Below are 12,307 nucleotides of genomic sequence, written 5' to 3'. Positions count from 1 at the left end.
AAGAGAGAGAAAGGACGAAGGTCGTCCCCTATGCTTTAGACGTAGGCTCTACAGTATGCTATGCTATGTACCGCACCTAAAGTGTGCCATTCCATGAGTCAGTCAAGGGGTACAAGAGTGATCCAGGAATGGATCACAGGACAGCGGTCAAAGTTATCCTTAGTAACTAGTGGACTAAGGAATTTTCTCGATTATGGAGGTGGTAAAAGAGTTCGTCGTAAAGGGTTACATCGATGCAAACTTTGATACTAATCTGGATGACTACGAGTAGTAAACCGGATTCATATAGTAGAACAATTATTTGGAATAGCTCCAAATAGAGCATGGTAGCTGCATCTAGGAGATGACATCGAGATTTGTAAAGCACACACAGATCTGAAAGATTCAGACCCGTTGACTAGTAAGCTCTCTCACAAGCGAGATATGATCAAACCCAATGGGTGTTGGATTCGTTACAATCACATAGTGATGTGAACTAGATTACTGACTCTAGTGCAAGTGGGAGACTATTGGAAATATGCCCTAGAGGCAATAATAAAGTGGTTATTATTGTATTTCCTTGTTCATGATAATTGTCTATTGTTCATGCTATAATTGTATTGACCGGAAACTGCAATACATGTGTGAATACATAGACCACAACATGTCCCTAGTGAGCCTCTAGTTGAGTAGCTCGTTGATCAACAGATGGTCATGGTTTCCTGACCATGGACATTGGATGTCATTGATAACTGTATCATATCATTAGGAGAATGATGTGATGGACGAGACCCAATCCTAAGCATAGCACAAGATCGTGTAGTTCGTTTGCTAAAGCTTTTCTAATGTCAAGTGTAATTTCCTTAGACTAATTTCCTTAGACCATGAGATTGTGTAACTCCCTGATACCTTAGGAGTGCTTTGGGTGTACCAAACGTCACAACGTAACTGGGTGGCTATAAAGGTGCACTACAGGTATCATAGAAAGTGTCTGTTGGGTTGGCACGAATCAAGACTGGGATTTGTCACTCCGTATGACGGAGAGGTATCTCTGGGCCCACTCGGTGATGCATCAACATAATGAGCTCAATGTGACTAAGTAGTTAGTCACGATATCATGCATTACGGAACGAGTAAAGTGACTTGCCAGTAACGAGATTGAACGAGGTATTGGGATACCGACGATCGAATCCCGGGCAAGTAACGTACCAATTGACAAAGGGAATTGATGTCCGGGATTGCTTGAATCCTTGACATCGTGGTTCATCCGATGAGATCATCGTGGAACATGTGGGAGCCAACATGAGTATCCAGATCCCGTTGTTGGTTATTGGCCAAAGAGATGTCTTGGTCATGTCTGCATGATTCCCGAACCCGTAGGGTCTACACACTTAAGGTTCGATGACGCTAGGGTTATAAGGGAAGTTTGTATGTGGTTAACGAATGTTGTTCGGAGTCCAGGATGAGATCCCGGACATCACGAGGAGTTCCGGAATGGTCCGGAGGTAAAAAATAATATATAGGAAGTGAGGATTTGGCCACCGGAAGTATTTCGGGGGTCACCGGTAATGTACCGGGACCACCGGAAGGGTTCCGGGGGTCCGTCGGGAGGGGCCACCAGCCCCGGAGGCTTTCATGGGCCTAGAGTGGAAAGGGACCAGCCCCGGAATGGGCTGGTGCGCCTCCCACCAAGGCCCAAGTCGCAGCTATGAGGGGAGAGGGGAAACCCTAGGCGCAGATGGGCCTAAAGGCCCACCCTAGGGTGCACCCCCTCTCTCCCCCTCTTGGCCGCCCCCCTCTATCCCATCTAGGGCTGCCACCCCCCCTAGGGGTGGGAACCCTAGAGGGGGCGCACCCTCCCCTCCTCCTATAAATAGTGGGGGTTTGGGGGCTGCCAGACACATGAGTTTACATCTCTCCTGGCGCAGCCCTACCCCTCTCCCTCCTCGTCTCTCGTAGTGCTTGGCGAAGCCCTGCTGGAGTGCCACGCTCCTCCATCACCACCATGCTGTTGTGCTACTGCTGGACAGAGTCTTCCCCAACCTCTCCCTCTCTTCTTGTTGGATCAAGGCACGAGAGACGTCACCGGGCTGCCCGTGTGTTGAACGCGGAGGCACCGTTCTTCGATGCTTAGATCGGATTCGGCCGCGATCTGAATCGCTTCGTGAACGACTCCACCGACCGCGTTCTTGTAACGCTTCTGCATCGCGATCTTCAAGTGTATGAAGATACAATCCCCTCTCTCTTGTTGCTAGAATCTCCATAGATTGATCTTGGTGATGCATAGAAAATTTTGAATTTCTGCTACGTTCCCCAACAATTCTAGCATGAATAATAAACATTTATCATGATATAAGGAAATATAAATAACAACTTTATTATTGCCCCTAGGGCATATTTCCATCGCCCATGATCTAGGAGTGAGACCACGAGAGTAGTTAATCTTCGATAAATCTCTCGAGGTTCTTCATCCTCAACCATGGCAAACTCATCGGCTTCATCTTGCACCACTTCAAAGTTTGAGTGTTGAATGCTTGCACTTCCCTTGTACAAGGAGACAACATGCTCCCATGCTTCCTTGGCCATGGTGAAAGGACGGAGATGCGCAATATCTTCAGGGGGAATAGCTTCTTGGAGAATGAAGAGAGCAGACTCGTTGAATTGACGATCCGCGGCTTCTCTCGGAGTGAAGTTGCTTGGATCATGCGGGTAGAAACCTTTCTCAATAATTCTCCAAAGGTTAGTAGAACTATGATTTAAATGATGTTTAAAGCGATACACCCAAGCTGCAAAATCCTCATTTTTCACAAGCTTAGGAGGTAGACCAACATGATTCATATGCGTGGAAGGGGCCGATCCTCCATAGGTGAAGGGAGGCTCAACATGGGCAAAGATGCCACTCCCAGTCCTACCACTAGGCAAAGGAACTTGCTCACTACTAGCTTCTCCATCTTTGGAGTTAGCATCCGCCACCTTGTTAGCGGGTTCGACCACTTCCAACAGTCCGGTGGATAATTTAAACCCATCAAGAAACTCCTTAAACATGCCTTTAACCTCGTCCGTCATGGAGATTTTCAATGTGTCCAAAGCCGCATTGAACTCCTCACGAGAGACCGAGGATCCCCCATCAGCCATTATACGAGGAAGGATTCACAAGGGGGTGTTCCTCCCTCTCATCTCCGATGCCAATGCAACCATACTCTTCGGACGGTAAAGTCCTTAATAAAGAGACGAGGCTCTGGTACCAATTGAAAGGATTGATATGGTTGACTAGAGGGGGGTTGAATAGGCAACTAATAATTTTTTTCTTTTCTTTACCAAATTAAACTTAGCAACAAAATAGGTTGTCTAGATATGCAACTAGGTGAGCAACCTATATGATGCAACAACAAGCACACAAGCAAGCAAGGGATACAACACAATAAATGCTTGCACAAGTAAAGGTAAGAGATAACCAAGAGTGGAGCCGATGGAGACGGGGATGTGTTACTGAAGTTCCTTCCCTTTGAGAGGAAGTACGTCTCCATTGGAGTGGTGTGGAGGCACAATGCTCCTCAAGAAGCCACTAGGGCCACCGTATTCTCCTCACGCCCTCACACAATGCGAGATGCCGTGATTCCACTCTTGGCGTCCTTGAAGGCGGTGACCGAACCTTTACAAACAAGGATGGGGCTCTCTCCACAACCGAATTGGAGGCTCCCAATGAAACCACGGAGCATCACCACAATGGAATATGGCGCCAAGGTGACCTCAACCGTCTAGGGTGCTCAAACACCCAAGAGTAACAAGATCCGCAAGGGATTAGTGGGGGGAGTCAAATTTCTCTTGGTGGAAGTGTAGATCGGGGCCTTCTCAACCAATCCCTAGAAAATCAACAAGTTTGATTGGCTAGGGAGAGAGATCGGGTAAGAATGAGCTTTTGAAAGGCAATGGAGCTTGGGTGGAAGAGGTCTACCCTAGGAAGAAGAAGACTCCCCTTTTATATAGGGAACAAAATCCAACCGTCTTCTGCCCTCTGCCCACAGCTAAGCAGTACTACCACTCCTAGGAGCGGTACTACCGCTTAGGCGGTACTACTCTGCACAAGCCTAAAACACATAGATTGTACCTACAGTAGTGCCGCAGGAGCGGTACTACCGCTGACCCTGGCGGTACTACCGCCAAGGGTTTTTAGACCTGGAGAGGCAGCGGTAGTAGAGGGTGCCAGGGGCGGCAGTACCATGCGAAGCGGTACTACAGTCCTAGTGCCGCTCTACTACTGCTTAGCGCAAAGTGGGAAAAGAACCTTGCACAGAGGAAGACCCCACAAGCGGTAGTGGAGATGGTAGTACGGGCTGTAGTACCGCGGGAGCGGTACTACCGTGCTACTGCCGCCCTACTACCGTGAATTGCAAACCGACAACAGAACGTTGCACGCTCGGGGAAACCCTAAGCGATAGTGCCATGGAAGTACCCAGTGGTACTACCGCATAAGCGGTACTACCGTGGGCACTAGCGGTACTACCGCTGGCAAGATGCTGAAACACCACAGAAAACATGGAGAAGCTCCAGAGAAGGGAAAGGAAGTTGTGGGTGCATATGGGGATGTGTACGTGTTGATTCCACCCATACCTTTCCAAAGCGGACCCCCTCTAATAGTACGGCTTTCCTACGACTCATATCCACCCAAAAAAACATAGAGAACCGCCGTCTTTGATAGGCTCCGAGGGGCATCGAATCGTCTAGTGCCTAGCCATGAGATATCTTAAATGCTCAAAGCACATGATTAATCAGCAAAGGCATTGTCATCAATCACCAAAACTACTTAGGGAGAAATATGCCTTTACAGTAGGAGTGGGAACACCACGACTGAGCCTTCAGGAAGGGCACGACCTCAACTGCCATCGCCACCGTCGGCCAATCAAAGGACTAGGTAAGTGGTGTACCTCGGTGCTCACACCCCTCTGTCGCACCCTAAATCCGTCAACCACCCGCAACTATGCCACCTGCGTGGCCATGGTTGCCCGCCCGCACTAGAGACACACGCTCCGCCCCCAAACACCACGCCTGCCGCCACCAGAGCCCCCACCCTACAACCAAACCACCCCGAGACCTACACAAAGGCCCCGACTTTCAACCAATCGGCATCCCTCGTCCGATAGATCCAACCGTAGGCACTCCTCTAGTAGGCCTGTGCCAGCCCGTCCATGGCTGAGGAAAGAGGGAGAAAGCGGAGCACACGAATCTGGACCAGCACGAAGGTGTGCCAGCGACAGGTGACGAGCGTGGCTACATCATGGCTATCCGTACGTCCAACCAAGCTCCCCGCCGAACACGAGGAAAGGGGGAAAAGGAGGAGTGAACGCATCCGGACCGGCAGATGTGCCGGTGATAGGTGGCGCCACTGCATCAAGGCCACCCATCCCTTCTACCGAGCTCCCCATCAATCACACGTGTCGCCCCACCATGGTAGCTGGCACACATCTCCGTGAGGCCACCCGCAAACGTGCGCCCATCGAAGAGGGGTACCACATTGACCCGCCGCCGCAGCCAAGGAAGCTCACCGGAGATGCCTCCTCGCACCGCCCGCCGATGTCCAAGCGCCGGACCAGGAAGGCCCTGACACAGACAAAACCAGCACGCCCAGCCAGCCACTACCACTGCGCCGCCACCCCCACCAGCCCGAAACCGAGGCAGGGGCGGCCACCCGCAGATCATGTCGCCCGCTACCCACACCACCCTCTGCGCCAATCCAGGAGTCGGCCCAGGCCACGCCGGACCCCGCCATCGACGCCCTGCCTCGCCGCGCCAGCCGCCACCGCCAGATCCGCCAGCCGCCATGTACGCCAGCACCAGCCGCTTGCCGCCCCTGCCACTCCATGACTGGGCAGGGCCTCGCAGCCACCGCAGCCATCATGATCGCCCGCCCAGCCGACCATGACGCCGCCGTTATGCCCTGCGCAAACGCCGCGTCCCCAGGGGCCTCCGCATCCCGTGCTGCAGGGGACACGTGACCATCATTTCGTACCGGCCCATCCGACCCCACATATAACCCACCCCGGATCAAACCATAGTCCTCCTCCATAGTCTTGACCACTTTTGCTTCCGTCCACTACCCATCTCCTTCCTTCCCCTCCTTGTCCCGTCCCCACCCAGTGTCAGCATGGCCAACTCCGGTAGTGGATTTGGCAATAAGTCCCACCCCATCGAATGGGAGGCACTCCTCAAGGAGGAATCCAACCCCGAGGAGGACGACGAGGAACTTTCCTTCCACTGATCACGGATGTACAATGGCAGGATCTCAATCTTTGTAGTGTCCTCAACCTCCTCGGTGGCCCGGAGGGGAAGCTACAGCTCCACGCCGGCCCATGGCGGCCTATCACGGTTCGCATCTCCATCGTCAGGCGGCGCCCGGCACCTCCAGCCCTTGCTACTCTCGGGCGGTGCTTGGTGCTCGTGCCCACACCGTTGAGTGCATTCACGGCTACCAGAGTCAGAGGCGCGGGCCGCTCGTCATGCAAGACAGAGAGTGGCGTGGGCTGGCTCTAGCCAGTCTAGCTGCAGGTCGTGTAGATCCGGGTCGGAGCCATTTCGCTCGCCGACTCCGGCGATGACATCCTCCATGACGTCAACCACCTCTCCTTCACCTCGGCGGAGACGGACGCCCACCGTCGTCGCTGCCATAAAAGTACAATGGAGCTCTCGATCGGCATCGAGGAGTCGGAGCACCTCGCCAAGGAAAAGATGGTCACCTCAGCGGAAGTTGCCTGCCTCACGAAGGAGCATGCCCGTGCAGCCCAACGTCTGGTGGGGATCCACTCATCTCCTCTTCCGATAGCAGCACAACCAGCGATGACGACGACGACCATCCATCGGCTGACGCCTATGACGAAGATACAACCGCCGGTTCAGGAACCCAAGGAAAAGCAGCCGATGAGGAACCGGTGAAGTCCGACGCCCTCCTCTACCTTTATCCATCATCGAATGAACTTTGTTAATATGCTCTGTTATGTCTGATGAAACTTGCCATGTTCGATCATTGTGAGTTTCGTATGCTATGTCCGTTTGTAAATTGAACCTGCTATGCTCGATCTATGATCTTTGCTATGTTTTAAAAAAATTCTTCTTTTTACGAAAGAAACTTTCGATCTGCTCATCAAACATCATGACAATACAAAAGAACACAAGAAGCAATAGGAATCCTACATTCTTAAAAAGTTGATCACAATTCTCTCAACATGCAGAATGTCCACCTCAATGTCCTACTAAGACATGCATTTAAGTCTTCTCTCTCATTAAACCATGTAAAATCTGCTACATAAGCAAGTCATGCATTTAATTTATAAATTATAATTATTTTTTCATTAGACTATGCATGTAACGCTGCCACATCATACGTTTATGTTAGTCACATTTTCTTTTGAATTCTATTTTTAACACTTTCTTTTATTGTTTTTCAAGTTTGTACGTTCTTTTTATTAGATTTAGTTATTTTTTAGTAACTACTTTGTATTTATGTATTTTTTTAACAAAGTTACGGCAGCAACTCGCGGCGTATCATCTAGCCACATACATACTTGGTCATTTAACGACGACTACGAGCACTAGGACCGCCGTCATGGCCCTTCCCTCGTCGAAGGGAAACAAATCCGGAAAGAATTCAACTTATAAACACACGACCTCAGATGCACCGAACACAAACACCGGCCAGTTCTCACTGGGATACACGTCCAGTTCGACAGGTCATTGGATTCCTGCTTGTCCCCAGACCCGAGCAGCAGCAGTAGTAAATGCAAATCGGCCACGCACTCCAACAAGTTTGCAAAGCCAAAGGCCACACCACCACAAAAGCCAACCAAGGCCTTGCACAGCTCCGCATGCCAACTCGCTACGTGCCGAGGTGCTCCCCCTCCACGTGCCAACTCCCGTGTCCTTTGTCCACGCCTCCCCAGTTCTTATAGCGCAAATGGCGGCTCGTGAATCCTGATCACATCGTCACATCCCCCATCCCTATCGCCTTGCTACTACTTCGGGCCCGAGCACGAAGCCATTTTTGCATCTCTGCGAGCGACTTGGAAGTTGAGATCCACTTTGCAGCGTCAAAGATGAAGCGGCTGCTCGTTCATGGCGGGAGGGGAATCGGCTGCCCCTCCAGGAGCGCCGTGGGAGATCCCTCCGCCCTGCCCGCGCTCGGCAACAGCGTTCTACTGCCCAGGGTGAGTTCAGAGATCACATCTGCACTTAATTTTCTGATGCTTTATTCAGCGTTTCATTGCTCTGCTAGTGCCACGATCTGTTACTCCATGACTCCATGAGCCATCAGAAGTGAGTAGTGAATACCATGTAGCAGAGCAATCTAGTTTTGTGAATTTGTCTAAGCAGTTGTATCCTCTTGCATACAGAGTTGCAGATAGAGTATATGGGAGAGATGTGATGTAAAAAAGACTGCTAAAATGTGTAGGACTCGATTCCTCTTAGGAAACCTTGTAGAGAGTACCAATAGGAAAACAGATTGTGTTTAAGAAGGCAGAGCAGTCGGCACGTCAGTGGATATGAATGATGTAGCAAGTCGAATATGCAGGTGTTCAAGTCCAGTTTACCCACTACAGAGTACGTGCATAGATACGTACTGCTGAAATTGATCTCCAGTGGAACATCTGAGAATGTGTTCTATAACCTTTCTCTTTTATTGTGATCTTTCCAGCACCACTCGACAGAGAAACACGACGACAGTGACACGCTGGGCGAAATCGGAGAGAAGGCACGAACGACGGCGGAGGAGTTCCTGAAAATGGCCAAGGAGAAGACCGACGACGTCGCCGAGGGCGCAAAGGAGACGGTGCACGAGACCAAGGAAGCGGTGCTCGGCGAGTCCGACGACGAGAAGGAGAAGTTCAAGCAGCGGGTCGAGCAGGGGAGGTACGATCAGAAATAAGTGGGAGGTGTTCCCTTGTTGTATGCTCGAGTGCGTGCAGTCATGGCCTGTCAAGTCACTAGCTCTGCAGTTGGTATGTCAACCACTAGGCTTGGTATCTAGTAGTAGGTGCTACTGTATGTGTAATGTTTCTCCCCCCTTCAGTTCAGTGGCCTTCAGCACTACAATCTGATCTTGGTACTACTATACAAGTTGCCACTACCCGCAGAATAAATAATATTGAGCTTCTGAATTACTCTCTCCGTCCCAAAATTCTTGTCTTAGATTTATCTAGTCCCAAAATTCTTGTCTTAGATTTGTCTATCTAGACAAATTTAAGACAAGAATTTTGGGGAGTATTTTTCTCCTCGACTGAACTTGGATGCACTTTGCAAGAATGTCACTGGATGCGTAAAGCTCTGGAATAGAGGGTAACTGAAAAGATACATGCAGCAAGGGATAATGCCCTGTGACTGACTATCAGATGGCAATGGGCCAATGGCTCATAATTGATCTGCTTTGCACTTTGTTAGTCAGGAATCCATCCTGTCAACGACGTCATTTAGGTGAAACCGTGTCTTTGCCAATGTTCTTCCAGCGAAATAAGAGTTGATGAACTCCACATCAGCAAGCAGCTGGACTGCTAGAGGATGGTTAATCAGTGTGTATATGTTGTCCTGTTCTGCTTATCTCGTGTGTGACATGAACTGATTACATGATTGGGTACTAAAAGTGAATTGGTTCACGACTGAAGATGACAGAATTAGGTAGTTGTACCAAGTGAAAAATTGGGTGACTCTACAAGCATTATCATAGAAAACTTTTCTCTTTAAACTTTAATTAAATTGGTTGCTTCTATGGGCTTTCTGTGAGCATCAAGTGCTTTTAGCATCTTTGTTATCTAGCGCATATGCATTCTAAATCCTTTACCGTTCGGATTGCACTGACCTTCACCATCTCAGTAGTTGAATGGCCACCGAGTTTATTCTTCTGAGTTGAACTTTTGAGTAATGCTCCATACAGAGGGCAAGTATGCAACTATTTTAGACATTTCTTCTAAATCCAACCGTCTCTAACAATGTCTGCAACTAAAATTCAAAAAAAAAATGTCTGCAACTCTACGGAGGTTGATACTTTGTCCTTGACATGCCATTTCTGAAATCTTAGAGCAAGGATACTTTGTCCTTGACATGCCATTTCTGAAATCTTAGAGCAAGTACGTTTATATAAAGCTGAAACAGTGCTACTATGCTGATACAGTGCCGTTTGAATTGCCCACAGAATTGGAAGTTCCACATCACTTTCTCAGTGTTAATTATCTTTGTGTTGAAACAGAAGTAGATGAAAAATGAGTGCATTTCATCTGTGAAGGACGAAATGCAACTATGCAACTGTACTAGATGCAAACTCCCATATACTCTGATCATTCCACTAGACTGTGTAGTCTGTACTCAGAATTCAGATAACGAAACTGAACCGAAATTTGCCGGAGGTGACAGTCGGCAGATCTGAGGATCACGCGCCGCGTTCCCGAACAAACAAAGGCAACTGCCGGCGAGCGTCAGTGAACGAACCAATCAGCCGCAAATTTCATCGGATCAATCGAGAACAGGACAAGAGGAAGAACAAAGAACCAATCAATAAGCAGAGATCTGAACGCTAGATGATCTACGTGGTGGTGTCAACCCTGAATCAAACGGCAAACCTGTATGTACAGAACCATTTAAACGACAGGAAACAAGAGATCGCCCAGTCAATCGACCGGACATCCATGCATCCATTTCCATCCGCCCGCCGGGAACGGGGCCTGGCTAATCAATACCCGGCAGCCGCGTCGTCGCCGGCGGCGCCGCCCTGCTTCTTCTTCTGCACCTTGCCCTTGATCCACTGGAAGCCGTGCGCGGTGCCCTCCTTCACCTTCTTCAGCCCCGTGGCCGCGGCCGCCTTGGTCTTCTCCACGCCGCCCTGCTTCTTGCCGCCGGCCCGCGGGGCCGGGTCGCTGCCGTAGTCCCACTGGTCCGCCCACGACGAGCCAAACGAGTTCTTGCGCTCCATCAAGAACGATCTCAATCAAGAGACGAACAAAAGCTTCTCCTGCGGTCAGTCAGGGCGAGAATGGCGGGGTTTTATAGGGGCATGCGCGGCCCCGCTTCGGGCAACCAATCAACGGGAGGGGATCGGGATGGTCCTTCCAGAAGACACGCGTGGGAGGAAACGAACGCGGAGGAGGCCGGATACGTCTTGGACCGGGACGCGGTGGTCTCGTTGGCTGCTGCATGCCAGTTTTGACCGGCGTCACTCACGACGGGGGCTGCGGTCCACGTCCATACATACGGCCTGGCTGCGAGTCCGAAGCTTCCAGCCGCGGAGACGCCGACCGGTGGGCCTGCGCCGATCATTGTGGGCTTGTGGCCCGCGTGTCGGTCAAACAGTGCGCGGTCACAGGTGCTGAATGAAATGTGTTGGTTATTTTGTCTCAAACAACCAAAAAATGTGTTGGTTATTAGTACTGCCGGACGAAATTACAGCCTGGTCGCGTGCGTGCGTGCAAGACCGATGTCGTGAGAGTGACCTGCCCTTTTGTTTCAGCGGACGGGCCGGTGAACGGGTCGCCTGATTTGATCTGTTCAAGAGAGGCTTGCTTGTCCCGGAGTTAAACCGCAGCAAGTGCGTGGCGTTTATAATTATAAGCTTCGAATTGGCCCATTTGGAGTCGTGGGATTACTTTTTTGGGAGGAGATTGGCTTGACCAAGTTATCGAAGGAGTTTACGGTTCATCAACCAGTGAGCATCTAGGAGTGCCGGTCATCTTCTGGGCAAGATCTCCCTTCTTGTTTTTTCTTTCTTTTGTGAACCAAAAGCTTTGTTTATTTTTTTCAGTTGAACCAAGAACTTTAGTGATAGTATGAATCGTTCAGGGTTACTCTATCCATTCCAAAATAACTGTACTTCTAACTTTATCCTAAGTCAAACTTCATTAAATTTCACATGTCAATTGTCCTTCAAATGAAAATATACCAACATCCAAACACCAAATTTGCTTCATTGTTATTGTTGAGTATGTGTTTTGTATTGCACGTGTATGGAGTTGTGGCCCACCTCCTAGTCTTGTATAGTTGAGGTAGAAGTCTTTCCTTGTATTATATATACGTGCACCAGCACCCCATCAATACAACGATTATTGTATTGCAAATCATCTTTTCACATGGTATCAGATTTTAGGTTTTAATTCTCGCCTTTCACTGCCCCCGCCGTCGCCGCGCGACTCCTCCCGCCGCCGCCGCCACCCCATCACCGCCGCCGCCGCCGCGCGCTCCTCCCGCGCCGCCGCCGCCATGACCCAGCGCCGCCGCCGCCGCCCGACTCTCGCGCCGCCGCCGCCGCCGCCGCCGCGCGACTCCTCCCGCGCCGCCGTCGCCGTGACCCAGCGCCGCC

General features: G+C 50.4%; 2 protein-coding genes across 2 annotated transcripts; one reads left to right on the top strand and one right to left on the bottom strand.

Annotated features, from left to right (window-relative positions):
* Positions 1–7,862: 7,862 nt before the first annotated feature.
* Positions 7,863–9,128, top strand: LOC119325793. The gene is made up of 2 exons (XM_037599522.1): positions 7,863–8,174; positions 8,663–9,128. The coding sequence occupies exons 1-2, from the start codon at positions 8,064–8,066 to the stop codon at positions 8,891–8,893; spliced, it is 342 nt and encodes a 113-aa protein (XP_037455419.1). The 5' UTR covers positions 7,863–8,063; the 3' UTR covers positions 8,894–9,128.
* Positions 9,129–10,437: 1,309 nt separating this feature from the next.
* LOC119325794 lies at positions 10,438–11,018 on the bottom strand. The gene has a single exon (XM_037599523.1). It carries the CDS (start codon positions 10,925–10,927, stop codon positions 10,688–10,690), a length of 240 nt encoding a protein of 79 aa, XP_037455420.1. The 5' UTR covers positions 10,928–11,018; the 3' UTR covers positions 10,438–10,687.
* Positions 11,019–12,307: the final 1,289 nt, after the last annotated feature.

This window comes from Triticum dicoccoides, chromosome 6B, assembly GCF_002162155.2.
Source record: "Triticum dicoccoides isolate Atlit2015 ecotype Zavitan chromosome 6B, WEW_v2.0, whole genome shotgun sequence".
Lineage (NCBI taxonomy): Eukaryota > Viridiplantae > Streptophyta > Magnoliopsida > Poales > Poaceae > Triticum > Triticum dicoccoides.
The sequence above is the reverse complement of the archived record's forward strand: the minus strand, read 5'-3'. Positions and strand labels throughout refer to the sequence as shown.

Bases quoted from the DNA above. Each gene is read 5' to 3' on its own strand.
- LOC119325793 (XM_037599522.1), top strand. From the start codon at position 8,064: ATGAAGCGGCTGCTCGTTCATGGCGGGAGGGGAATCGGCTGCCCCTCC. The intron at 8,175-8,662 runs GTGAGTTCAGAG...TGATCTTTCCAG, and splicing joins ACAGCGTTCTACTGCCCAGG to CACCACTCGACAGAGAAACA.
- LOC119325794 (XM_037599523.1), bottom strand. From the start codon at position 10,927: ATGGAGCGCAAGAACTCGTTTGGCTCGTCGTGGGCGGACCAGTGGGAC.